The sequence below is a fragment of the Loxodonta africana genome, chromosome 2 (genome assembly GCF_030014295.1).
Source record: "Loxodonta africana isolate mLoxAfr1 chromosome 2, mLoxAfr1.hap2, whole genome shotgun sequence".
In the NCBI taxonomy this organism is placed as follows: domain Eukaryota; kingdom Metazoa; phylum Chordata; class Mammalia; order Proboscidea; family Elephantidae; genus Loxodonta; species Loxodonta africana.
In genome coordinates, this window is record NC_087343.1 from 226,609,222 (window position 1) to 226,633,486 (window position 24,265).

The window sequence follows — 24,265 nt, forward strand, 5'->3', positions numbered from 1 at the left end:
CCTCCCCTCCTAGCAGAGAGGACTTGGCAAATCGGTCAAGCTCTGTAATGCGCTCTGATTTAATCCCTACAGTCTTGTGGTGAGTCAAGTGCCAGCCTGGATGTGCTCAGTGTCCCCACTGCCATTGACCTTTCGCCTTGTGCTCACTTCAACTGACGAACAAAACAGCCCTGGCACTGTCAGCCCTGGTGCTGCCACAGCACAGCGTGCTGAGAAACTGTCCGCATCAGATTAGCACCAGTTCACTTCTGCTTCAACACAGGCAATGAGCGGACTGCCCACGGCACAATTTGAAATACTCACATACCAAAAAAAGTGAGAAGCCCGTTGTGAAAAGCCCAGATTTGCCTACTCCAAACCACCCACTCTTGGCATGGAAACCGGGGGAGGAGAAGTCAAGTCTCATGTGAAGCCAGCAGAACCCTTGTGAAGAGAGGGAGTGCCCTTGGCAGGGAGACCGTGGCCCAGCAGGAGGGCTGCAGGTGGCTAGTCACCTCACCTCTAGGCGACAAGCTGTTCCATCGAAGTTTCTGGGCACTCTCGCTGAGTGTCATACAGACACTGAATTGTGACAGGTATGTCCCCAGCCTTCAGATGCAGCGTTTAACAGAAGCCAAGAGACAGAGTACCAAACTATATTTACTGTTTACAGTAGTAAAGGACAACAAATAATGTACAAATTGGTGAATGAACACAACAGAGCCGACAAACACCCCACCCCCCCCCACCCCCGCCCACACAGCAAACTGCAAAGGAAACAAGAAAATTTTCAGCAAGATTTCAAACAACCAATAGATGACGGGTCATGTCACACCGCCAGGTGACTATAAAAAGCAGAGAATGACGGCAAGCAGCAATCCACTCTTACTGAAGGACAACAGGCAGAACGCTGAGACTTTTTAATTGGTAGAAACCCCAGAATAGTTCACAGAACTGAAATCACCATACTAATGCATAAAGTCAATACATATTTGGAAAGCAGCATAGCAAAAATCCATGAGAATAACATGAAGTGATCTTTCCATGGGATTCACTTGTTACCACACCTCAAAGTAGCTCTGGTACACAACAGAACTGCAAATTCAGCAATACTTTATCTCACTTTTTCATATATAGACCATAATTACGTATCAGAAGCAAATACTAGAAGAAATCTGAGGCCACAATACTATTACCAGATGGGAATTGTGGTAATTATTTTCTCCGATACGAGAAAAGGGGAGAAGCCAATTGAGTTATGCAGTTGTTGTTCGCTATACCAATCAACTGGTACTGAGCGGTGGTGGTAGGGACCCTGGGCCGCGGAGCCCCGTGGGGACAGACTCAAGGGGTAGGGATTACAGGGCCACACTAGTGAAGGACTCCGCCATTTCCCTTTAAGAAGCATCCCAATATTTTCCTGCGACTTTACCATATTCTGCCAAAGTTTAAATTTGCAGTATTTAGCTAAAATTTAATAACCTGTGCCTACAACAAATAGCAAGTGAAATTTTATCTTCCATCCCCACCAGGCCCCCAAAGCACGTGTCCAGGAAAAGCCCCCACTGCGGTGCACGTGAACTATCTACATGATTAGATGAAGCAGTAGGGGGACAGAGGTCACCACACGTGGGGGCAAGGTCTCCACCTGGAGACTGAAAATGGACAGTGAGGACACAAGTTTGGAGGAAAAGTGTTACAGCAGGGGAAAAAGTAAAAACAAACTCAAAAAACCTCGCAACTCATTTTACCTAAACAAAGACAGGAATTTGTATTGGCCCAATTTCAGTTTGTAGGTTCATCCCTGCAGAAACAGTGTTGAGTGTCATTCAAAGGACGTCAAAGAAAGAGGAAAGTAATTTGGTGACCGTCCCCGAGTTTCCGCAGACTCTTTTGTGTTGGTGTGTTCACATGTTTACGACTGGATCTCAAATGCAAGGACAGGTGACACAGGTGTGGGATGGTCCCCCTAGACACTGCATCCCAAGAGGCCTCCGGCCGCCCACGTGCCACCCGTCTGCTGCTGGAACACGTCGATCGTGTCTTCATCCTCCATCTCCAGCTGTCAGGGTCGTTGAGACAGGGACAGGGAGAAAAGGAAGCCGTGTTAGTTTTCTCTCGTTAGCCTGTTTACCCAGGAACAGAAAACACTCGGTTGAACACCAAAGTGCGCTGAAACACCTGCCTCACACCGCAGACACCACCTCATCACGCCTCAGCTCTTTTATCCTTCCCTCCTTAGGTAACACGCGGGGAAGCGACGTCTGACTCTGGATTTACAGTAAGCCCTATTTATTCACCAGGTTTCCCCTAACAAAACTCACAAAAGAACCCTCAGAAACTGAGAGCTTTAACTGACAAACAGAAAGACACGGCCTCATTAGCAAATAAACTGAAATGTCTAAAACTTGTACTGAAAATTACACAAAATCAGATGCCACGGCTACGTGACAGGTGGACAGTTAACAGCACACCGCCTCGGACTGTCGCAAGCGTGGCAGGTCTGATAGCCAAGGATGGCGTTTATCTGGAGCGCTTCTGATCACCCCTGTGAAGCCCAAAGCCAACGGAAGCAAGGAAAGGCCCACCACAGTGAGGAGTCCACTGCAGGCCCCCCTCTACCCTGCCCTCTCTTGCAAAGACCAGGGCGTCGCCTTTTCTGATGTGGCAGGGAGCAAAAACACCCACCCTGATCTTTCCCCGTTCTCTGAATCGAAGGAACTCTGCTAGCCCAGATAGGGATGCACTGAGGCTGGCAGCAGCCGTGTTTCCCAGGAACATTCTCAGGTGTAGAGAGCCCTGTGGCTGGGCCATCCATAGGTTGCGTGTGTGGGCTGAACACCCCTTGCCCTTCGACTCCGTTTCCAGACCACCTATTCCCCCACCCCCTGCCTCTCCCCACCCAGCCTCACCCACAGCCCTTACTCTGTACTAGCAGGATTTGATCTGACGGTGGACAGAAATAAAGTCTCTTTACATTTGGCCCTTTAGGGTTTTGCAAATATATTCCCCCCAACTCTGTAAAGGAGAAAAAAACAGATAGGATCGACGTTTCACAGACAGAGAACGGACTCAGAGAGATTCAGTGGTCTAACCACAAGGTTGCCCAGCTGACGGAGGCCAGAGCAGCCATGGAGCTGAAACCCTCTATATCCAGGTCTAAAGCCCCTTTCAGTACACTACATTGCATTAGAACAGGACACGGCACCTCTTACAGGTGTGTGTGTGCTGGAGGCGTGCTTGTAAACACACTGACGGGCACTACTGTGTGGCTGCACGCTCTCCTTTCTACCCCTGCCCCAGCACAAATGCTCAGAGGATATGAGAAGCAAGCAGTAATTTAGCTACAAATAGACAAAGACTGCAAAGTCACTGCCTAGATGACAAGTTGGCAGGGGCTTCTGCTCGTTCCTGACCCTGGACGCCACTCCCAGGAGGCACACAGGACACCGGCAGGCGTCTGCCAAGAGTCTCCAATTTGAAGGGATGACATTTGACAACTTTCAAAATCAAATCATCTCATAATAATTAAAATACTTCTATATGTTCATCAATCAATAATTCTCAAACAAGGGTATTCAAATGAGAATCAGAGGTAGCCCTTGAACATATACAAAGATGGCTCTCATACCTGTGCTGGGGTGTCTGTTTCATTAATTGGCTGCCCATCAAACCTGAATCTAATCTGTCTCATGGATAAGCCCTGAAAAGAGAAAGCCATGATCAGTAAATACTTCCGGTTAGCGTAGCTTAATTCACAACATACTGATTTACAATCCAGTTAATGAGAAATACTTACACGTGGACCTACAGTCTGTCATGTGAGGCCCCAATACAGACAGCTTCAGAAATCATGTTTCTAACATCCTCCAGCCACTCATCTCCTTCCTGCATTCTGCCTTGAGCTTCTTCCAGAAGCTCAGAAGAATTTCTACACTGTTGACACCATCGTTTCCCCCCTTTAAAAAATTCCCAAAGACCAACAGGTCAGGTAACAGGGAGGGTTTGATAAGAAGGCTATACATCCCACTTTGGTGAGTGGTGTCTGGGGTCTTAAATGCTAGCAAGTGGCCATCTAAGATGCATCAATTGATCTCAGCCCACCTGGGGCAAAGGAGAATGAAGAACACCAAATACACAAGGAAAATATGAGCCCAAGAGACAGAAAGGGCCACATAAACCAGAGACTCAATCAGCCTGAGACCAGAAGAACCAAATGGTGCCCAGCTGCCACCAATGACTGCCCTGACAGGGAACACAACAGAGAGTCCGTAATGGAACAGGAGAAAGGTGAGATGCGGGCCTCAGATTCTAGTAAAAAGACCAGACTTAATGGTCTGACTGAGACTGAAGGGACCCCAGAGGTCATGGCCCCCGGACTCTGTTGGCCCAGAACAATTTCCCGAAGCCAACTCTTCAGACAAAAATTAGATTGGACTATAAAACAAAATGATACTGGTGAGGAGTGTGTGTTTCTTAGCTCAGGTAGATACATGAGACTAAATGGGCAGCTCCTGTCTGGAGGCAAGATGAGAAGGCAGAGGAGGACAGGAGCTGGTTGAAGGACACAGGAAATCTGGGGTGGAAAGGAGGAGTGTGCTGACGTATTATAGGGAGAGCAACTAGGGTCACATAACAATGTGTGTGTAAGTTTTTGTATGAGAAACTGACTTGAATTGTAAACTTCCACTTAAAACACAATGAAAAAAAAAAAGGGCTGTACAAATCTGGAAAGCACCAGTGGGGACCTGGGCCTAGAGAGAGCAGCGGGACAAACAGGTGTGCTCCATTCAGAAGGAGCTGCACAGTCCGTTGGCATCCCAAGGAGTGGGTGGCAGTGTTGGGGTCCATGACCATTTCATCAAAAGAGCATCCCGATTTCACTGCAACAGACAGATGGGACTAAAGCTCATATCCCTGCTCCATCCTGAACCCTGCTCACTGACAGTCAAGGAACACAAGAGCACAGACAACAGGGCAGAGGAAACGGGAGAGGAGATGGACAGACAAGGTCAGGCGCCTGGAGCCACAGGGCCGTGGACAAGGTGGCCTGAGGGAAACTGGACCCTGAGGAAGCAGGTCAGGCAGGGGTCTCCATTTGAGAAGCCGAGATGCAGCATGTAGCTGGTTCTGTACAACTGCTTGCAAGTTTCCATGCAGACCCCCAACTCAGGGCCCTCCCCAGCCCCAAGAGGACAGGCAACTGTCCCTCCCATGGGACAGAGGCCCATCTTCTGGAGACGTGGACTCAGGTCTGGGTTAGGAGATGCTGGCACAAGTGAGGCAGTGCTGCCCACTTGGTCACCTCATCTCCCTCCAGCTGTGCCCCCTGGGACACCAGTAGCTGCTGTACAGCCCAGGCAGGAGCCTCAAGGAACCTACCCCCTGAAACTCAGCGACCCCAGCCAGACAGACTCACAGATACCTGGCAGCCCTTCCACACCCACCAATCCTGGCAGGTCACTCCACCTGTGGCCTGCTGACCATCCCCCAGCTTTAGTATGCAGTGCCTCAATACGTACAGCAAGTCAAGGCCCAGAGGTTGGTCAAGGAAAGGCGTGAAGAGGTGAGAGATCAAACCAAAGAAGGAAAGGAAGGTGGAGGAAACAGGAAAAAGGAAGCAATCAAACTCCGTAGGGCAGGAAGAAGCAATACTACATCCAGAAAATAGCAAGTTGTTACTGGGGGAGATAGAGGAACAGCAAAGAACTAAGGCCTTCCGGAAATCAAAAATCATGACAGAAATAGGGGCTCTAGGAAAGACGCTGGGAAAAACCAAACCAAAAGGTGGCAGCGACCAGATGTCCCTGACTCCATGGAAGAGACTTACAGCACAGGACGACATAGGGATGACAGCCTAATGGGCGCCTAGATGACACACAGCAACAGCAGCAGCCAAAGAAAGATAACAACAGGTAAAGAGTCAGGTATGCGTGAAGGCCACTACAGGCCATCGTGAACAGCATCTCCTCAGCCACAAAGCTAGCGTAGTACCAGTGTAAAGGGAGCAAGGAGGACGGCGTGTGCAGACGTGTGCACGGCAGTACCAGAGAGCCAAGTCCTCTTTCACAGATGGTAATAAATAACATCTAAATGCAAAAGAAGCCAGGAAGTGCTATGGATTGAATTGTTGCTGTTGTTGTTAGGTACCACTGAATTGATACCAACTCACGGCAACTCCCATCTGACACGCTGACCTGCCCCACAGGGCTTTCTTGGCTGTAATCTTTACAGAAGGATTACACCTCAGCATAAAGAAAACAAAAATCCTCACAACTAGACCAATAAGCAACACCATGGTAAGTGGAAAAAATACTGAAGTTGTCAAGGATTTCATTTTACTTGGATCCACAATCAACAACCATGAAAGCAGCAGTCAAGAAATCAAAAGACGCATTGCATTGGGCAAATCTGCTGCAAAGGACCTCTTTAAAGTGTCGAAAAGCAAAGTTGTCACCTTGAAGACTAAGGTGCACCTGACCGAAGCCATGGTGTTTTCAATCGCATCATATACATGCGAAAGCGGGACAATGAATAAGGAAGGCCAAAGAAGAGTCGATGCCTTTGAATTACAGTGTTGGCGAAGAATACCGAATATACCGTGGACTGCCAGAAGAACTAACAAACCGGTCTTGGAAGAAGTACAGCCAGAATGCTCTTTAGAGGCAAGGATGGTGAGAGTTCGTCTCATGTACTTTGGACAAGTTATCAGGCGTCTCTGGAGAAGGGCATCGTGCTTGGAAAAGTGGAGGGTCAGCGAAAAAGAGGAAGACTCTCAATGAGATAGATTGACACAATGGCTGCAACAACGGGCTCAAACATAACAAAGGATTGTGAGAACGGCACAGGATGGGGCCATGTTTCCTTCTGTTGCACATAGGGCCGCCCTGAGTCGGAACCGACTCGACAGCACCTAACAACAACAACAACAACCTTTACAGAAGCAGATCGCCAGATCTTTCCCCAGCAGGGCCAACGGATGGGCCTAACCCTGTACATGTGGATGTAATCCCAGCTGTGGATAGCTTTCCAGATCTTTCCCCAGCAGGGCCGAAGGATGGGCCTGACCCCTGTACATGTGGATGCAATCCCAGCTGCAGATAGCTTTCCAGATCTTTCCCCAGCAGGGCCGAAGGATGGGCCTAACCCCTGTACATGTGGATGTAATCCCAGCTGCGGATAGCTTTCCAGATCTTTCCCCAGCAGGGCCGAAGGATGGGCCTAACCCCTGTACATGTGGATGTAATCCCAGCTGCGGATAGCTTTCTTTGTTACGTTAACGAGGATGTACTGGGGTAGGCTGGGTCTTAAACCAATCACTTCTGAGATATTAAAAGACCAGATTAGGTACAAAAACAAGCAAGCACAGATGGGGATGAGAGATGCCACATGGAGATCACCAAGGAACCAAGGAAAAGAAGCTAAAACAAGGATTTTCCCCCAGAGCAGTCAGAGAGAGCCCTTCCCTACAGCTGGCAACCTGAATTCAGTATTCTAGTCTCCGAAACTGAGAGAGAATAAATTTCTGTTCGTTAACGCTGCCCACTTGTGGTATTTCTGTTATAGGGGCACAAAGAGACTATGCAAGGGTTGACAGTGACTGCCCCTGAGGAGAAAGAGGAGAGCATGTAACCGTGACAATGTTTCTTATCAAATAAAAATCCTAAAGCAAGAAAGCTCAAGCTAAGAGGGCAGCGTAAAAGGGCACCTGCCCTTTAACATGGAGCCCTGGTGGCAGAGTGGCCCTTTAACACCTGTAAGCACTTATAGGAAGATCAGTTGAGATGCCGCCTCCCTTCTAAGGAGCAGGGCTCCCTGGGGAAGGGCCTCGGGAGTGCAGGGCTGGGTGAGAAGTACACAAAGGGAGCTGGACGTCACGTCACACAGACAGCAAGAGAGTGACCCAAGACCACTGGAGCCAGAGGATGAAGGAGTGGACTGGGAGGTCCCACCCTCGAGCAGTGAGTCAACTGGAGCATTAATTCACGAGTTCGGAATGACACTAAAAGTAATAATCAGAAATAAGTCTAACCGGTCACTGTGGAGGATGCTGGTCAATCAACTCATTCCTTTGAGAAGTGGTAAATAATGGGGATGAATCAAGCATTTTCCTGCTTTTCCTAAACTGCCACTGAGGGCCGTCTCCTTATTGATGTATTCCAGTTACTCTGTGAAGAGAACTCTAGAGCTGAGCTACAACTCGCCATTCTGTGACCCCTAAGGAACTAACAGATCTAAGCACCTGTCACCAACACCAAAGAAAAATGTTACCAGGCAGAGAAGGCACCGCGCTGTGAAGCAGTCAGGCCAGGGAATGAAACAGAACTCGAGTCTAATCAAGCCTCTAGGTGTAACCACCAGTTTACAGGACACAGGGACCAAAACGGGACATCAGAGGACACTCTGTGGGGACCACCCGTGAGTAATCAGTGGATGCCGGCTCACTGCTCGTGCAGGGCACAAGTCAGCAAGGCCAAGCCCCACCTGGCTGCCTGATGACATGAGTCACTGTCAATCTTTAAGGCAAAGGGCAGGGTCTCTAGCAAGGCCCTGGAAGCAGCTGGTCAGCTGGTGTGTACAACGCTTACCTGTCGCTCACAATAGGCCTTCATCAGCTTGCTCAGTGGCGTGTGCCTCTTGATTTTGAACTGGACGACAGAGCCATCCTGCCCGGCCACTTTCAGGTTGATGTGGTCATTCTCTGTCTTCACTCCCTCCTGAAAGAAACAGGGGCGGTGCCTCAGAACCACCTTGCCAAGGACCCGGGATCCACAAGGCAAGTTCTGAGGTAACTGTTGGGCATTTTTCTAAGTCATTAAAACAGACCTAATCGTTAAAATCCTCCACAGATTCACAGTAGCTCACGTGATTGCTTTATTTTGTGCAGAATTTATTTTTAACTCTACTAGCTAAACATCACCACACAAGAAAGTCCACTAAATGTAATGCAATTCCAGGGTCCTCCTCACAGGGCATTAGCTCAAAGAAACAATCTGCTGAAGAAATCTAGAGAAAATCCATCTTTGCTTTTAAAATTACTCTTAAATGAACCTAGCAAACACACATATTCACAGATTACAGAGACTTATAAGGGACCGGTAAAGTAAAACAAAAGCAGAACAAACGATGTCACGGTTGGCAGGAGCGCTCTGGCACAGTGGAGCTGTTTGCCATGACCCAATCTGTGCAGAAACTTCTACCACTGTCTTCACCAGGTGCCTGCCGGCTGGGCTGGAACCAGAATGCCCAGGGAAAAACCATCCTTTGTGCAGCCTCTCCTTTCAAACAGTTCCATCTCGACAGTGATAATCCGTAATATTTCATCTGCATAACCCACCAAAAACCCAAAGATACTGGGCAGCAACATGCTCTGGGTGTCCGGTTGCCTGGAAACGCACTCAAATGGATTAAAAAAAAAAAGCTCCTGCTAAGGGCAGCAGGCACCTGGGGCTGCTCCATCTGACCAGAAAGTGAGGCCCCAGGACTATCCTTGAGGATGGTGGCACTGCAGCTCTAAAATGACAGGGCCACTTCATTTATCTGCCACTGTTTGTAATAAAGGGGTCCACAAGACGCTTACTTTCTGAAAAAACAACGCTGACCGTCGAGAAGGTGACTCAATGTGGGGCACTGCCCCACGGTACTGGTGGAGGCACAGAATGGCCCAGGGAGGGGATGGCCCAGGGAGGGACGAAGGTGCCCTCTCACAGGGTGGCACTCACAGGGCGGCTTAGCTCTCACCCCGGCCCAGGGTGAGCTGGCTGGCAGCCTCCTCCCGCTCACGGGGTGACGGGGACTGCCATGGCTGCTGAACTGGCGAGCTCAGACAAGGCACCAGTCCCACTCCCGCTCTCGGAAGCTGGACTCGCCTGTGCAGGAAGCTGGGCCGTGGAAGCAAGGGTCACCCAAACAGCTGGCCAGAAAAGGCCGGGAGTGCCTCTGTAAGCCCCCATCTCTTCCCCCAAAGAGTATGGGAGCGTTTTTTTTCTTTAATGAAAAGGCAAGGGTGTATTCAAGACAGACAGATGCAGGGACCAGAAAATAAACAACAGATAAGCAGGGCCGTGGCTCCAGCCAGGCCGAGGGCCAGCAAGAGGCCCTTCCTGGACACTGGGCAGGTCACATCCTCCGAAGGCCTCTTCTCTCTAGCGTAGGAGGAGTGTGTCAGTGAAAAAAAGAAAAAGAAACTCTGAAAAATCCACTGCAGGTCTGCCAGCCAGCAATCCGGGGGCAGGCAGGAACTTCTCTGCCTGGCCAAGCAGCTTCCTTCCCCACCTTGTCCTTCCTCCTCTCCAGGCCCAGGGAGGGAGCGCCACTAAGACATCCAGGGGCAGCAGGAGGAGGCCAGGGAGGCGGCGGCAACTGAACCATCTTGCAAGTACTGAAGAAACAAAAGTCTATTCGCCTGGAAGCGGCCTCAAAGGATGAGTTAAGTCTAAACCTCACTGAAGAAATAAATACCACATGCGTTTCACTGAACTTGAACGTCATCAAGAGGAAAGCATCTACAACATCACTAAGAAAAGGCACTTAAATTTGACCTAGAATAAACAGGTACTCAAACAACCAGGGCTGCGAGAAGCCTTCGTAGAAAAAGCTCTTCTGCTGAGGTGGGATCCTGATGTCAGAGGAAAGCGGCTTGGCGGTTAGTGGACAGAGGATGCTTTTCTGGGCTCTGGTGCGCCCCTCCAACTCTGCAAGGAAAGGGCACATCCACAGAGGCCCTGGTGCCTGGACTTCAGGCGTCCCCACACTGTGGTTTCCTCATCTGTAATCAGGATGGCCATCCCCAGGCCCAGGCTGGTGTCAGAGAAAGTCCAAGCGCAAAGCCTTCAGCTAAACAGCTCTTCTACTCCGCTATGAAAACACCCCAACCGCTTCAGAAATATACATATTTGTTATTATAAGTAGTTCATGTGTCACAGGACCTCTTCCAGGACAATCGACCTCCTGCACCGCACTGGTTAGGCCCACATCCTGGAGAGCTGTGGATAAGTGAGGTGCACACCATGGCTCATGATGGGGAGTGGGGGCCATACACCCTAAGCGCTGTGACGAGGAATGGGGGAAGAGCACGGGGTCGGGGCCGTGATGGGGTTTGGGGGGGCACACATGGGGGGATGGGGGGGTCCGTGATATGAAGTGGAGAGTGCGCACCAAGAGTTCAGGCCTCTAGGAAGAGGCGCGCTCCGAGCTCTGGGCGTGCGCCCCGGCGGTGGCTTCTGCTTGAAGGTCTCCAGCCGGGTCCGGGCCGCCCATTCCCGGAGCGTGCACTGAGCGGACCTGAGACCCGGCCCGGAGGCGACCCCTGGAGAGAGGGAAGATCCATCGCTGGAGTGAGAGAGCTGAGAACTGCACGGAGACCCCCCCGGCGGACAACGCCAGGGCCCGGTCTGCGGACCACGTGCACGTGAGGGGACACAGGGGCTCAGGCGACAATGGGCTTCAGGCTGACGTGGGATCCCGGGGGGGAAGAGGTTCCGAGCAAACGGGACCAAGCGCAGGGAACCCGAGCGGGGGTGGAAAGGTTCTAGTGAGCACGGTCCCGGCGAGGTGGGTCTCGGTTAGGGACAGGCCTGGCACCCGAGGCGGGCAGACCGCTACGCGTCGCCGCGCGCACCGGCCAGCGCGTCCTCCCGGGCGGCCCCAGCCCTACACCCACCCGGGAGGCGGCTCCAGACGGAGCTGAAAGGGCAGGGCGAGGGGCGGAGCTTGAGATAGGGTGCCGCGTCCAACCGCGGAACTAGGGGGTGGGCGTCCAAGGGGCGGGGCTTAAACTGGGCGGGGCGTTAGGGGCGGGGCTTGTGACGGAGCGTCCCGAAGGCGGAGCTGGCAGGAGCACACCGGGGGCGGGGCTTGGGTGGGCACCCCGGGGGCGGGGCTTGGGTGGGCACCCCGGGGGCGGGGCTCGGACGGGGCGGAGAGTCCCGGGGACGCGGCATGAGGCGGGGCGCGCCCCGGGCGCAGCCGGGCGGGGGAGGGGAGCGCCCCGCGCGGGGGAGGGGCGGCGGGCAGGGCCCGCCTGCGCAGGCCTGAGGCTCCGGGCCCGTCGGTGCCGCGTACCCCGTGGGCCCGGGAAGACCGCGCCGCGCGGCACCTGGCCGCAGAAGGCGCCTGAGCTCCCGAGATGGTAGCGGGCGCGGGAGGCCGGCGCAGCAGGCCGAGGCCGGAGCGCGGGAAGCGGCGCCCTCGCCCACCCGCCGGCCGCTTACCTTGGGCTTCTCCTCGGACATGGCTGCGCGACCGGCGGCGGCGAAGGCAGAGGCAGCGCTGGAGCGGGCGAGTCACGCTCTCAGCCCCGCCGCTCTCCCGCCGCAACTGCTCGCGGGGCCGCGCTTTGCCCCCCAAATCCCGGCCCGCCGATAGGCCAGCGCGGGGGTCACGTGGCGTGCGCGCGTGCACGAGGCGCGCGCCCCGGGCCTCGGGCGCGCGCTCGGCCCGAGACGTGGTTCCAGGCGGTTGGAAATGCGTCACGGGGCGGGGCGGCCGCGCGCCCCCGCGGGCCTTCCGCGTCCCCGCTGGGCCTGCGCCTCGCGCCCCGGTTCCCCGTGTTCTCCCGGCCCTGGGCCCTCAGTTTCCTGCTGCCCTCAGGGCCCCGCGCCTCCAGTCGTTTGCGCCCCCGTCCCTCTCGGCCCCAGCGAGGGGACGCGTAGAGGAGCCCTGTACCGAGGGGTCTGGGGCCCCGCGCCAGGGAGTGAGCAGGGTGGGTTCCAGGTTCGCACAAGCCCATTGCTATAGCGGACCCGAGAGCGCAGCGCCGTGCGCCATCGCTCACCTGGCCATTCTCTCGCATGGTGGCGCGCGAACCTGGGCGCCGACACCGGCGGTCCGAGGGGCCCGGCTATCCTATGTGGAGAGAGCATCTCCCAGGTGGGACGGTCAAACAGCTCCTGTCTGGCGAACCGGTTCCAGCGGCTACAGGGGATCTGGGTGAGGGGTGAGTGGACGCCTCAAGAGGCAGAGAGGCCCTTACTGGAAGAGGCTGTACTCGCCCTACTAGAGTCATGTCACCTGGGGAATCGGCCCAAAGGGGAGACTAAGCATACCTCCATCTGGATACCTGCTCGGGGAGTTGCACTCACTAGGGACACAGTGCATTGGCTTAACTTCAGGGCTTTGAACCAATTCGTTCACTTCGAGGCCCTGCTGAGAATTCGCCTTTCCGCCCCAGATATACTGAATCAGAATCTACAGTTTAACAAGATCCCCAGGTGATTCTTATGTGTAATAAAATTTTAGAATCTGCTCTACTAGTTGGAGCTGGGCTGCTAACCAATAGGTGGGCAGTTTGAATCCACTAGCCCATCCTTGGAAACCCTATGGGACAGCTCTTGTAGTGGTTCTCAGAATTGGTCCCTAACCTGCAGTGGGGGCAGTTCCACTCTGTCCTGTAGAGTCGCTATGAGTCGGAATCGACTCGATGGCACTGGGGTTTTTTGCGGGGGGGCTGCAGTGTTAGCATCGTCTGAGAACTTGTTTGTTGCGATTGCAACTCATAGCAACCCTATAAGACATAAGAACTTGTTAGAAATGCAAATTCTCAGCAGGGGTTCCAAACATAAGGAAGACCTGGTTCACTTAGACATCTCACCTGAATTTCTGAGTCCTTTCCCTGGTGATTAGTGGTTGAGAGCTACCACTGCTAACCAAAAGGTCGGTAGTTCTAATCCACCAGGCACTCCTTGGAAACCCTATGGTGCAGTTCTACTCTGTCCTATAGGATCACTATGAGTTGGAATTGACTCGACGGCAATGTTTTTTTTTTTTAACCTTCCTCACCTAGGGCTCAGGTGGATAGAAGCATAGACAGGCCATCCCTAAAGCAGAGAATAGGGTTGGCGGGCATCCTTCTCTCTGTCCACTTGTCACTCTGGCCTGACCCTCTACACTTTCTTGGCTTCGTCTTCTTTCCTTATCTAGTCTCTATCTCGGTGAAAGCTACAAATGGGAGCGGGGGGGAGGGGGACGGAGCTTGGCACAGGAGGCCACTCTCCTGACCCAGTTTGCTACACTTCCTGAAATTCACACTCTGCCAGATGTTGTCCTGGGCCGTCTGCATTGAATCCTCACAAACACCCATTTCAAAGATGGGCAAACCAAGGTACTTAGAGGCCAAGCAGTATGCTCATGATCACACAGCTGGTGAGTGGCATGACTGAGCCGGAGCTTGGGGAGTCGGTCTGTGAGCTTACTTAGCATGCTCTACTGTGCCTCACATGCAAACCCAGGGTCGGACACTGCTGAGAACAGGAGGGCTCCTGTGGAGAAGGCAGGCAGCTGGAGAAGTCAGACACACGGTCAGTATATCCTGTAGTATTCTCCGAGGAATGCATCCTTGGGAGAAGGCACTGGCTCTTCCTGTCCTCTCTGTCTCTAATTCCAGTGGCCTCAGATGAAATGGACCAGGTGTGTCAAGCACAGTGCCCAGCTTGTGTCATCCCATCAAAGCCCCATCACAACACTCTGAAGCAGGGGCCCTCATGATCCTTATTTTTTCAATTAGGAAATGAAGGTTTAGGGGGAGGGTGGATTGCACAAGGTCAAATAGCTACCATGTAGCAAGGTCTAGACTTGAACATGTCTTCACCCTTTCCATCCTGCATGGGTCAAGCATATCCAACTGCATTCCCCTCATTTCCTGTTAATAGCACAAAGCCACTAAGCCAAGTTCTCATGGGCGTTTTTACAAACCATCTTTGACTCTTAAAATTTCACTTTCCTGGTTAGAGCCACCATTTAGGAGAAGGGAAGGAGGCTACCCAAAATTGGGCTGTCATGCCACAATCTGGCAAAGCATCTCCATGAAAGTTGTGGTCAGAGCCAAGGCCCTCATCCCAGCTAGTTTCAAGGATTTGGTCTCTTTCATCCTGGAATCTAGACCGTGGCCAGCCTCTTCCAGAGGATCCCCAAATAGAATGGCCAGCTTGGATTATGCTTCCAGAAGACAGGAAACTGCCAGGAGTCAGCCCCTTCCAAGATGGAGATGGATGTTGGAGATCAGAACCCCCAGATTGCTGAGATGTGATTTATGGTAGGTAATGTTCAAAAAAAAAAAAAATTTTTTTTTTTTTTTTAATGTTCAAAAGCTGTCATACAGCGCCAACCCTAAGGTGCCATCAATTGTAAAACAACATTATCATATGTACCACATACACATTAAACTGCGACCGACATGGCTTCGAAAAGTCCCCATTTCAGAGTTGTTAAAGTGTAAAAATATGTGCAACTTAAACTGTACAACAAAAAGACAATCCAATCCAAAAATGAACAAAGATCATGAACAGTCACTTTACCAAAGAGGACATTCGGGTGGCCAACAAATACATGAAAAGATGCTTGTGATCATTAGCCATTAAAAAAAAAATTTTTTTTTTTTTTACAGAGATGCAAATCAAAACTACAATGAGATACCATCTCAGCCCTGCAAAAATGGCAGTGATCAAAAAATAAAGAGAACAACAAATGCTGGCAAGGAGGTGGGAAGATTGGAACTCTTATACACTGCTAGTGGGGTTGTAAAATGGTACATCCGCTGTGGAAAATGGTATGGCGCTTCCTCAAAAAGCTAGAAATAGAAATATCTTATGATCCAGCCATCCCACTCCTAGGTACATATCCAGGAGATAACAGCAGTGACACAAATAGACATATGCACACCTATGTTCAATGCAGCATTATTCACAGTAGCAAAAAGATGGAAACAACCTAAGTGCCCATCAACAGATGAATGGATAAACAGGTTGTGTCCATACATACAATGGAGTACTACACAACTATAATGAATAATGAGAAGTCCATGAAACAACGTAGATGAATCTGGAGGACATTACGCTGAGTGATACGAGTCGATCACAAAAGGACGAATACTGTATGGACCTATACTATTCTAAAAAGTCAAGAATAGATATTCACACAGAAAGCAACATTCTTTGATGGTTACCAGGGATGAGAAGGGGAATCATTTTCTAGAAAGTAGACACTTGTTATTTTTTGTGATGGGAAAGGCAACACCAAACATGGGCGAAGCCTGCACAACTTGACTGAGGTAAACGAAGATGCTATGCAAGAAAAAGGGACAACTTCGGTAAAATACAACTCTGCAACAACAGTAATAAAAACCAAGAAGTATGTGTGTGGTTACATAGGTAGGTGTGTACATATATATGTGTACAGAAAGGCATATGTGAGTACATGCATGTACATGTATAGGTGTATCCAGACACATGTACATACGTGTTTTTATGTGTTGCGTATATATCTATGTATGTAATAAAGCACATGGGACATACTTACAGAGACTTCCTAGACATATCCAAACAACTTGTGGTATTGGTTTACTGAGTTAAAAGGTTTGAGACCATAGTCTCCTGGGACAGCTCAGCCAATTGGCATAACATAGTTTCTAAAGATAATGTTCTACATCCTCATTTGGTGAGTAGTGTCTGGGGTCTTAAATGCTTGCAAGCAGCCATCTAAGATACAACTATTAGTCTCAACTCATCTGGAGCAAAAGAGAATGAAGGAAACCAAAGACTCAAGAAACTAGTCTACAGGACTAATAGCCCACACAGAACCACGGCTTCTTCTAACCTGAGACCAGAAGAACTAGTTGGTGCTGAGCTACCACTACTCACCATTCTGACCAGGGACACAACAGAAGGTCCTGGATAGAATGGGAGAAAAATGTAGAGCAAAATTCAAATTCCTAACTTTGACCAGACATACTGGACTGACAAGAGACTAAAGGAAACATCCCAGACTATTGCCCTAAGACACTCTTCTAGCTTGGAACTGAAGCCACTCTTGGAAGTCTACTTTCAGCCGAATAATAGACTATCTTATAAGGTAAACAGTATCACCTGTGAAAAATATGCTCCCTTTTACACCAAAGCAAAGAGGAGAAGACAAAGAGGGGCAAGGGAGCTAGATCAATGGAAACAGAACATATAGAATGGACATAATGAGAATGCTGATGACGTTGTGAAAATCGTTGCCAATGTCGCAGAACAATTTTTATAAATTGTTAAATGGGAACTCAATTTGCTGTGTAAACTTTCACCTAAAACACAATAAAAAAAATTTTTTTAAATATGTAATTTAGAATTGATGAAACACAGGACCTAAATGTGTCATGATAGAAAATTAGTTAAATAAACTATGGTACATTCATAAAATTAAAGGCTGTGTCAATATTAAAAGTTATGTGTAAAAAAAGAGCAGTTGATAACAGGAAAAGATGTTTCATAATATATTGATAAGTATTTTAAAGCAAGTTATAAAACTTATGGTATGAATTCAATTTGTATTATGTGTGCATTTGTGAATCAAATGGAATGCTGCTTCCATGTTCCCACCTGCACTAAATCCTTTAAAATGACAGAAAACATACTTAAACATGTTCAGGGTAGCATTGGGAAACGTGAAGCCATCAGTAAACAAAAATCGTGATGAATTTCTGGATGATGGAAACAAATGGGATTGAATTGACAAACTTGTTCTGGCGAGGTGGCGGGGGCGAGGAGATGGGACATAGCCCACAATAAATATAGGGAAAGAGAACACAGAAATGAGAGCCATCCCAGAGAAACTCCCAAGCTCAATGGGTGATCAGAGGGGGCAAGTGATCAGGGTAGCTGATTAAAGGACAGCATGGGAAGTCCAGCCAGGTTTGCCCTGAACCTTTCCCCTCCCCTGAACTGTAGGCTGCTGTAGAATTTGACCACACCAGCTCCAGGCTAGGACCCCAGAGCTCCCTCCAAAGATGAGGAACCACCTGCCAAAGAAGGGCTCCTAGGGTGGGTGTTGGGGCTGAGAGGAGGGCTGAGCAGAGACGGGGGTTATTCTGGGAAAGGAATAACAGCTTGGCTAGCATGGGGCTAGCCTGGCACTGAGTGCCCTCTGCCAGAGAAAAGCGCTTGTTATTTTGGCAGTTGAGGGATCCCCAGCCTGTCCGCTGGCAACAGGTCCAAACACCCAACAACGAAGCCCGAGGCAGCACACACTACCTGCCTGAAGAGACAGTCATGGGAAATGCATGCCCACCCTCAAGAAAAAAGACTCATACAAAGAAAAAGGATTGGAAAACCAAAAATAGGAGTGTCGACGTTCAAATTTTTACTAAAATGCTGAATGATAGACTAGTCATGTCAGAGGACTTAAACAAAAAAAAAGGCAAGATAAAGTCACAGGGGTCTGCCATTACAGAGCGTTAAAAGAAAGAAGGGAAATGTGAGAAAAGTTGAGACATTGAGGATCAATACAAGAAACGTTTTGTCCCTCAAATAGGAGATTCAGGCAGAAAATGAAGAAAAGGAAAGGATACATTCAAAGACATAATTAAAGAAAATGTCCCTGAACTAAAGAAACATTGGACTCTACAAATTGAAAGGGTCACTGAGGATCAAAGGGCTGAATGAGAAAAGACCAACAGGGGATGTACTGAGTGTGAGGAGCAATCCCAAAAGCACCCAGAGAGGTTTCTCCTTACAATTAAGAAGGACTAGCTTGTGTCAAACAAACCCTCCTAACAAGAACAACCATAAAATCTGTCTAAAATATTTTTTTAAACTTTCATTTGAAGACTTCAGCCAGCTACCAAAACAGGGGAGACTCCAGGGCGAAGATCCCAGAAGAAAGGAAGTAACTTTTCCCTTTGAGGCATTTGGTGATAAGCAGTGGATGATAAGTCCAGAAACAGCAGAGCTTTTGAGCCTCATACAATGGGGGAGACGATAATTGGTCAGAGCCTGCCAAGTAGGGGGGTGGCTCTGATAAATAACCCAGACCTTCGGTTGGAAGTGCCAAGGGTACAACATAGGTGTAAGGCTGAGGTTTAAGTAGATCATCCCACACAAAGACTGAAACCCAGCTTTCAAACAGCTCAATCTCAAATTGCACCAAGGTGGCCTGTCCTGAAGCAAAAGGGAATATCTGCAGGAAAATAGAATTATCCAGGACCTCAAACTAACTAAAATTTTCACACACACTGTCCAGAATTAAATACAAAGAACACAGGAGACAAATGACCCAAAGCCAAGAGAAGATATGTGGTAGGAATAAACCCACAAAAGAATAGGATATTGACATTACCAGCCACAGACTTTAAAACAACTGTGGTTAATACGTTTAAGAAAATAGATTATGAGATGAAGTTTCAGCTGAGGATGAGAAGCTGTAAAAAAGAATCAATGGAAATTTGAAAACAGCAAAATGTAACTGAAATTCTGAATTCAAAGAATGTGTTTAACAGCAGATTAGACACAATGGGAGAGATGATTAATGAACTGGAAGGTAGGTCAGAAGAAAATACTCAAACTGAAGCAGAGAGAGAAAATGTATGGAAAATATAGTAAAAGGTCTAAGAGACATATGCACGATGTTAAAAAGGTTTAACATATTTGTGGAGTTGCAGAAGGAGAGAAAGTAAGAGGTCAGAATTAATGTTTGAAGAAATTTTAAAAGTTGAGAAAAACTCTCCAGCAAACTAGCCTCTACCCTAAACCAAACCAAAACCAAACCTACTGCCGTCAACTCAATTCTGACTCAGAGTGACCCGATAGGACAGAGTAGAACTGCCACGTGGGGTTTTCAAAGAGCAGCTGGTGAATTCAAACTGCCAATGTTTTGGTTAGCAGCCAAGGTCTTAACCACTGTGCCATAAGGGCCCTACGCTTGTTGTTGTTAGATGCCATCAAGTTGATTATGACTTATAGCAACCCTATGTACAACAGAACAAAGCACTGCCCAGTCCTGTGCCATCCTCACAATCGTCATGCTGTTTAAGCCTGTTGTTGTAGCCACTGTGTCAATCCATCTCGTCGAGGGTCTTTGATCACCATAAAAAAACATAGCAACAACAAAATCCAAACCGAGATCAATTCCTAACTTGATTGATTCAATGCCCCACAATAACATCCTAATAGAAGGAGATGTCCATTTCAGATATAAATACTATTTTCCTTGGGCTCTGTTGTTCTATACATGTCTGGTTTTTAATAAAAAATTATGACTAAAAAATTATGAGACACACAAAAACAAGAAAAGACAACCCACAATCAGGAGACAAAAAGTCAACAGAACCAGATTCAGATATGACTCACATTCTGGGATTATTAAACGGGGGATTATGTTAAAGGCCCTGGTGGAAAAGATTAACAACACTTATGAACAGATGGGAAATTTCAGAGAGAAATGGAAACTGTTAGAAAGAGTCAAATCAAAGTACTGGAAATAAAAAAAAACATGGTAACAAATATGAAGCATGGCTTTAACAGCTCATGAATAGATTCAACACAGGCAAAGAAAGAATCAGAGAACTTCAAGACACTTCCATAGATACTACCCAAACCGAAACAAAGAAAAAAAAAGTGGGGGGAAAAAAAACAGAGTAAACAAACCAAACCCACTGCCGTCAAGTCAATTCCGACTCATAGCAACCCTATAGGACAGAGTAGAACTGCCCCATAGAGTTAACAAAAGCTATGGGATAATTTCAAACAGCCTAACATATGTGGAGTTGGAGTAACAGAAGGAAAAGAAAGAGAATTAGGCAGAAGAAATATTTGAAAACACAATGGTTAAGAATTTCCCAAAAATAATGAAGTACACCACACGAAGCAGTCCCATACAACTCAAGCTGAATTAAAAATACCTTTAAAAGGTACATTAAGATGACATATACTGCTGAAAACCAAAGATAAAACATCTTGAAGACAGGCAGAGAAAAAAGACACATTACATACAGAGGAACAAAGATAAAAATTACAGCACACTTGTTCTCAGATACCATGCAAACCAATGACTGTTGTTCTTATGAGAAGAGGACAGGACACAGAGAGACACACAGAAGACCACGTGACCGTGGAGGCAGAGATTGGAGTGATGCTGCCACAAGCCAAGGGATACCTGGGGCCACCAGAACCTGGAAGAGGTAAGGAGGATTCTCCTCTAGAGCCCCTAGAGGGAACATGGCCCTGTCAACATTTTTATTTCAGATTTTTGGACTCCAGACTGTGAGAGAATAAATTCCTATTGTTTTAAACCCCCGATTGACAGTTCTTTGTTATTACAGGCACAGGAAACTACCAGGTGTGGTGGATGCTAGGTGGCTAGGTTAGAAACAGTGGGGGAGAAATTTCTACAATAAGCCATGGGATGGAGAGGAAATTGCAGTCTTTTGAACCACAGGGATCATGGTGATGGCGAACCAATTACAGGGTTCCCAGGATTCAAACAGATGCATAGCCTACAAAGGCGCTGCTCGACCTACATAGGCAGGAATATTCCAGGCCTCCTGGGGAAAACCTATCTCGAGCCATGATCATGAGACTCCCTGGTCCCATTAAGGAAGGACTCTGCAATTAGCCTTAAGTGTAGACCATAAATCTTCTCTCAAGCCTTCCTCAGAGGGGCCTGTATCCATCTGAGAGTGTCCCTGTGCCCTGGGAAAGGGAAACACCCTGATCATCTAGGGTCATTAGATACTGGCTCTGCAAGGACCCTGAACAGCCGCTGTGGTCCACTGGTCAGAGTGGGACTTATGGAGGTCAGCTGAGAATGGGGTCTTGGCCTGATCTACCTCACAGTGGGACCAGTGGAACCAGAGACCCCAGAATGTACAGATAGACAGATAGCTGTCATCCAGTCAACTCTGACTCCTGGTGACCTTATGTACAACAGAACGAAATGTTACCGGATCCTGCTTCATCCTTGTGATTGACAGCATATCTGAGTCCATAGTTATGGCTAGTGTGCTAATCCCCAGGAGGATCGTGGAGATAATGCCCATCCAAAGCCTGGACAACATCCCTGCTGAATCCCCTTTATGGCTGTTGCAAAAGCCAGAAGGGTCTGAAAGAATAACTGTGGATCATCAATCCAGTCACCGCTCAGGATTCGAGGAGGTGGCCTCCTGGAGCAAATTAGCACTGCTCCTGGCACCTCATACTCAGCAAGTAGCCCAAGAAATGACTTGCCGTTTTCTTCTAACTCTACCAGCAAAGATGGTCAGTGTCAGTCGCTTTCATGTGGCAGGGAAAGCAGACTCCCTTCACATTTGTCCCAGGGTACTGTGAATTTCCTGGCTTTCTGTTATAGTATAGTCTGTGATTATCTCACTACCGCAAAGAACATCGCCCTGGCTGGTTACAGTCCATGATGCCGACTAGGCCCGATGAACAGGAGGTGGTGAGAAGAAGTCTGGACACCTTAGTTGGATACCTGTGTGCCTGAGGGTGGAAGCTAAACCTCTCCCAGCTCAGGGGCTACACATCAGTGTGTACCCAGGGGTCTGGGTGTCTGGAACATGTTGGGGTACATCCTCAAGTCAGAGATGGCTGCTGCACTGATCACCATGAGAGCTGCCATGCCTGGCAGGCCTCTTTGGATTTGGGAAGTAACTGCCCAGACCAACTTATTAGACGACCCCTGAGTCTGCAAGCACTGAGTGAGGCCTGGAGTATGAAAAGGTCAGGAATGGGTCCAGGTGCAGTGTGAACTGTCCTGCCTGTGGGCCTTCCAACACAGCAGACCAGTGGTAGCAGACATGTCTGGAAACATCTAGAAGCTTCCAGAAGAAGAATCACAGCAGAAAACTTATATAGTCTTTTGGAGCAAGGCGATGCCCAACTCTGTTGGCAACTGTTCTCCACTTGAAAAGCGGCTCCTGGCTGGCTTGTGAGTGCTGGGAGAGGCTGGACACCAAGTGACCACATGGCCCAAATTGCTCATTGTGGACTACGCATCCCAACTCAGGTGTCCTCCTGCCTCACGAAGCCTCCACCTTGGCCACCACTGGTGTTCTTGCCTGGACACCAACCCAATGCAAACCCAGTGTAAAGCGGACTTGGAAATCTTACAAAAGGGGGCGGGGCTCGTAAAGTCCGCAGCTGTGATACAGGGAATAGTCAGTGTCATGGATCAAATCATGTCCTCCAAAAATATCTGTCAACTTGGCTAGGCGATGATTCCCAGTATTGTGTGATTGCCCACCATTATGTCATCTGATGTGATTTTCCCATGTGTTCTAAATCCCATCTCTATGATATCGATGAGATGGGATTAGTGGTAGTTAGGTTAATGGGGCAGGACTCAACCTACAAGACTGGGTTGTGTCTTAAGTCAATTTCTTTTGAGATATAAAAGAGACAAGCAGACGGAGAGACATGGGGACCTCATACCATCAAGAAAGCAGTGCCAGGAAGCACAGCGTGTCCTTTGAACCCGAGATTCCTGCATGGAGAAACTCCTAGACCAGGGGAAGATTGATGACAAGCACCTTCCTCCAGAGGTGACAGAGAGACTTCCCTTGGAGCTGATGCCCTGAATTCAGACTTCTAGCCTACTAGACTGTGAGAGAATAAACTTTTGTTTGTTGACGCCACCCACGTGTGATATTTGTTATAACAGCACTAGATGATTAAGACAGTCAGTGAAGGACTACAGGGTGAGCACTTTGGATTTATAAATGCTTGGATTCTTCTCCCCTTCCAGTGTATTTATTGCTTTTCTAGTTATGGCAATTCCATACCCGTATAGCTGAAGTTCCACTTTTTAATGCCCTCTTCCCTTTACATGGAGCAGACCTGAGACCATGTGTCAGAAGAACTGGGCTTGCCTTTGAGCTCTGAAGATGCCAGGAACAAGCAGGGCCTGTCTGGGTCCCTTGGGCCTACTTTCCATGACACGGCACTGAGCACCAAGAAAGGACCATGGGACAAGGATTCCGAGGAGGACCCTGCCTGGAGGACTGACCAGTTCCCAGCATCTTTGGCTCCTCTGCCCCATAAGGATCATTTGATTTTTGGTCAAAGCCAATTGGTGACACCGACAACATTATTCATGCAGAGTCACCTGCAGGTGTGATGTTGTGAAACAGGTGACTCGGCTGGTACCTGTGGACATCCAGGTGCTTTATCGCATCTGCTCTCCTGGTGCCCTTGGCCTCGAGAGCTCCTTCCAGTGCCCCAGAGGGGATGGAGCCACTGGTTGTCAGTGCCCCTTCTGCCACACACAGGATTGTCCTGAGTGGTAGAGCAACCTTTCCTGCTCCTTAAGGCTCTCCTGTAGGTGCTGATTCCTCCCTTCCCAACCCCCACTGTCTCCAGGGACAAACTCTACAGTTTCTAGCACAAATCCAGGATGCAGCTGGGGCAGGGCGGGAAGGAAGTGCAGGCGTGACCTGCTCAAAAGCTCGGACAGTGTAGCGCCAAGCACCCCCCAGCTCCAACAGTCAATTCTCACTTTTGGGGGCTACTTCTTGGTCTCAGAGGGGCCTTTGCTGTGGGGA

General features: G+C 49.0%; 1 protein-coding gene across 2 annotated transcripts; it reads right to left on the bottom strand.

Moving 5' to 3' along the window:
• Positions 1-619: 619 nt before the first annotated feature.
• Positions 620-12,323, bottom strand: SUMO3 (small ubiquitin like modifier 3). Of its 2 annotated transcripts, XM_003419007.4 has the most exons (4): positions 12,192-12,323; positions 8,568-8,696; positions 3,611-3,682; positions 620-2,041 (listed from the first exon to the last, which is right to left on the bottom strand). In XM_003419007.4, exons 1-4 carry the CDS (start codon positions 12,210-12,212, stop codon positions 1,949-1,951), a joined length of 315 nt encoding a protein of 104 aa, XP_003419055.1. In that variant the 5' UTR covers positions 12,213-12,323; the 3' UTR covers positions 620-1,948. The 2 variants fall into 2 exon arrangements, with proteins under 2 accessions (XP_003419055.1, XP_023414928.1); XM_023559160.2 differs by lacking the exon at positions 3,611-3,682.
• Between the last annotated feature and the right edge of the window lie 11,942 nt (positions 12,324-24,265).

Coding starts and splice junctions, on each gene's coding strand:
- SUMO3 (XM_003419007.4), bottom strand. CDS start 12,212: ATGTCCGAGGAGAAGCCCAAG. Junction 8,697..12,191: donor TGTCCGAGGAGAAGCCCAAG/GTAAGCGGCCGG, acceptor TGTTTCTTTCAG/GAGGGAGTGAAGACAGAGAA. Junction 3,683..8,567: donor AGGCCTATTGTGAGCGACAG/GTAAGCGTTGTA, acceptor TTCTCTTTTCAG/GGCTTATCCATGAGACAGAT.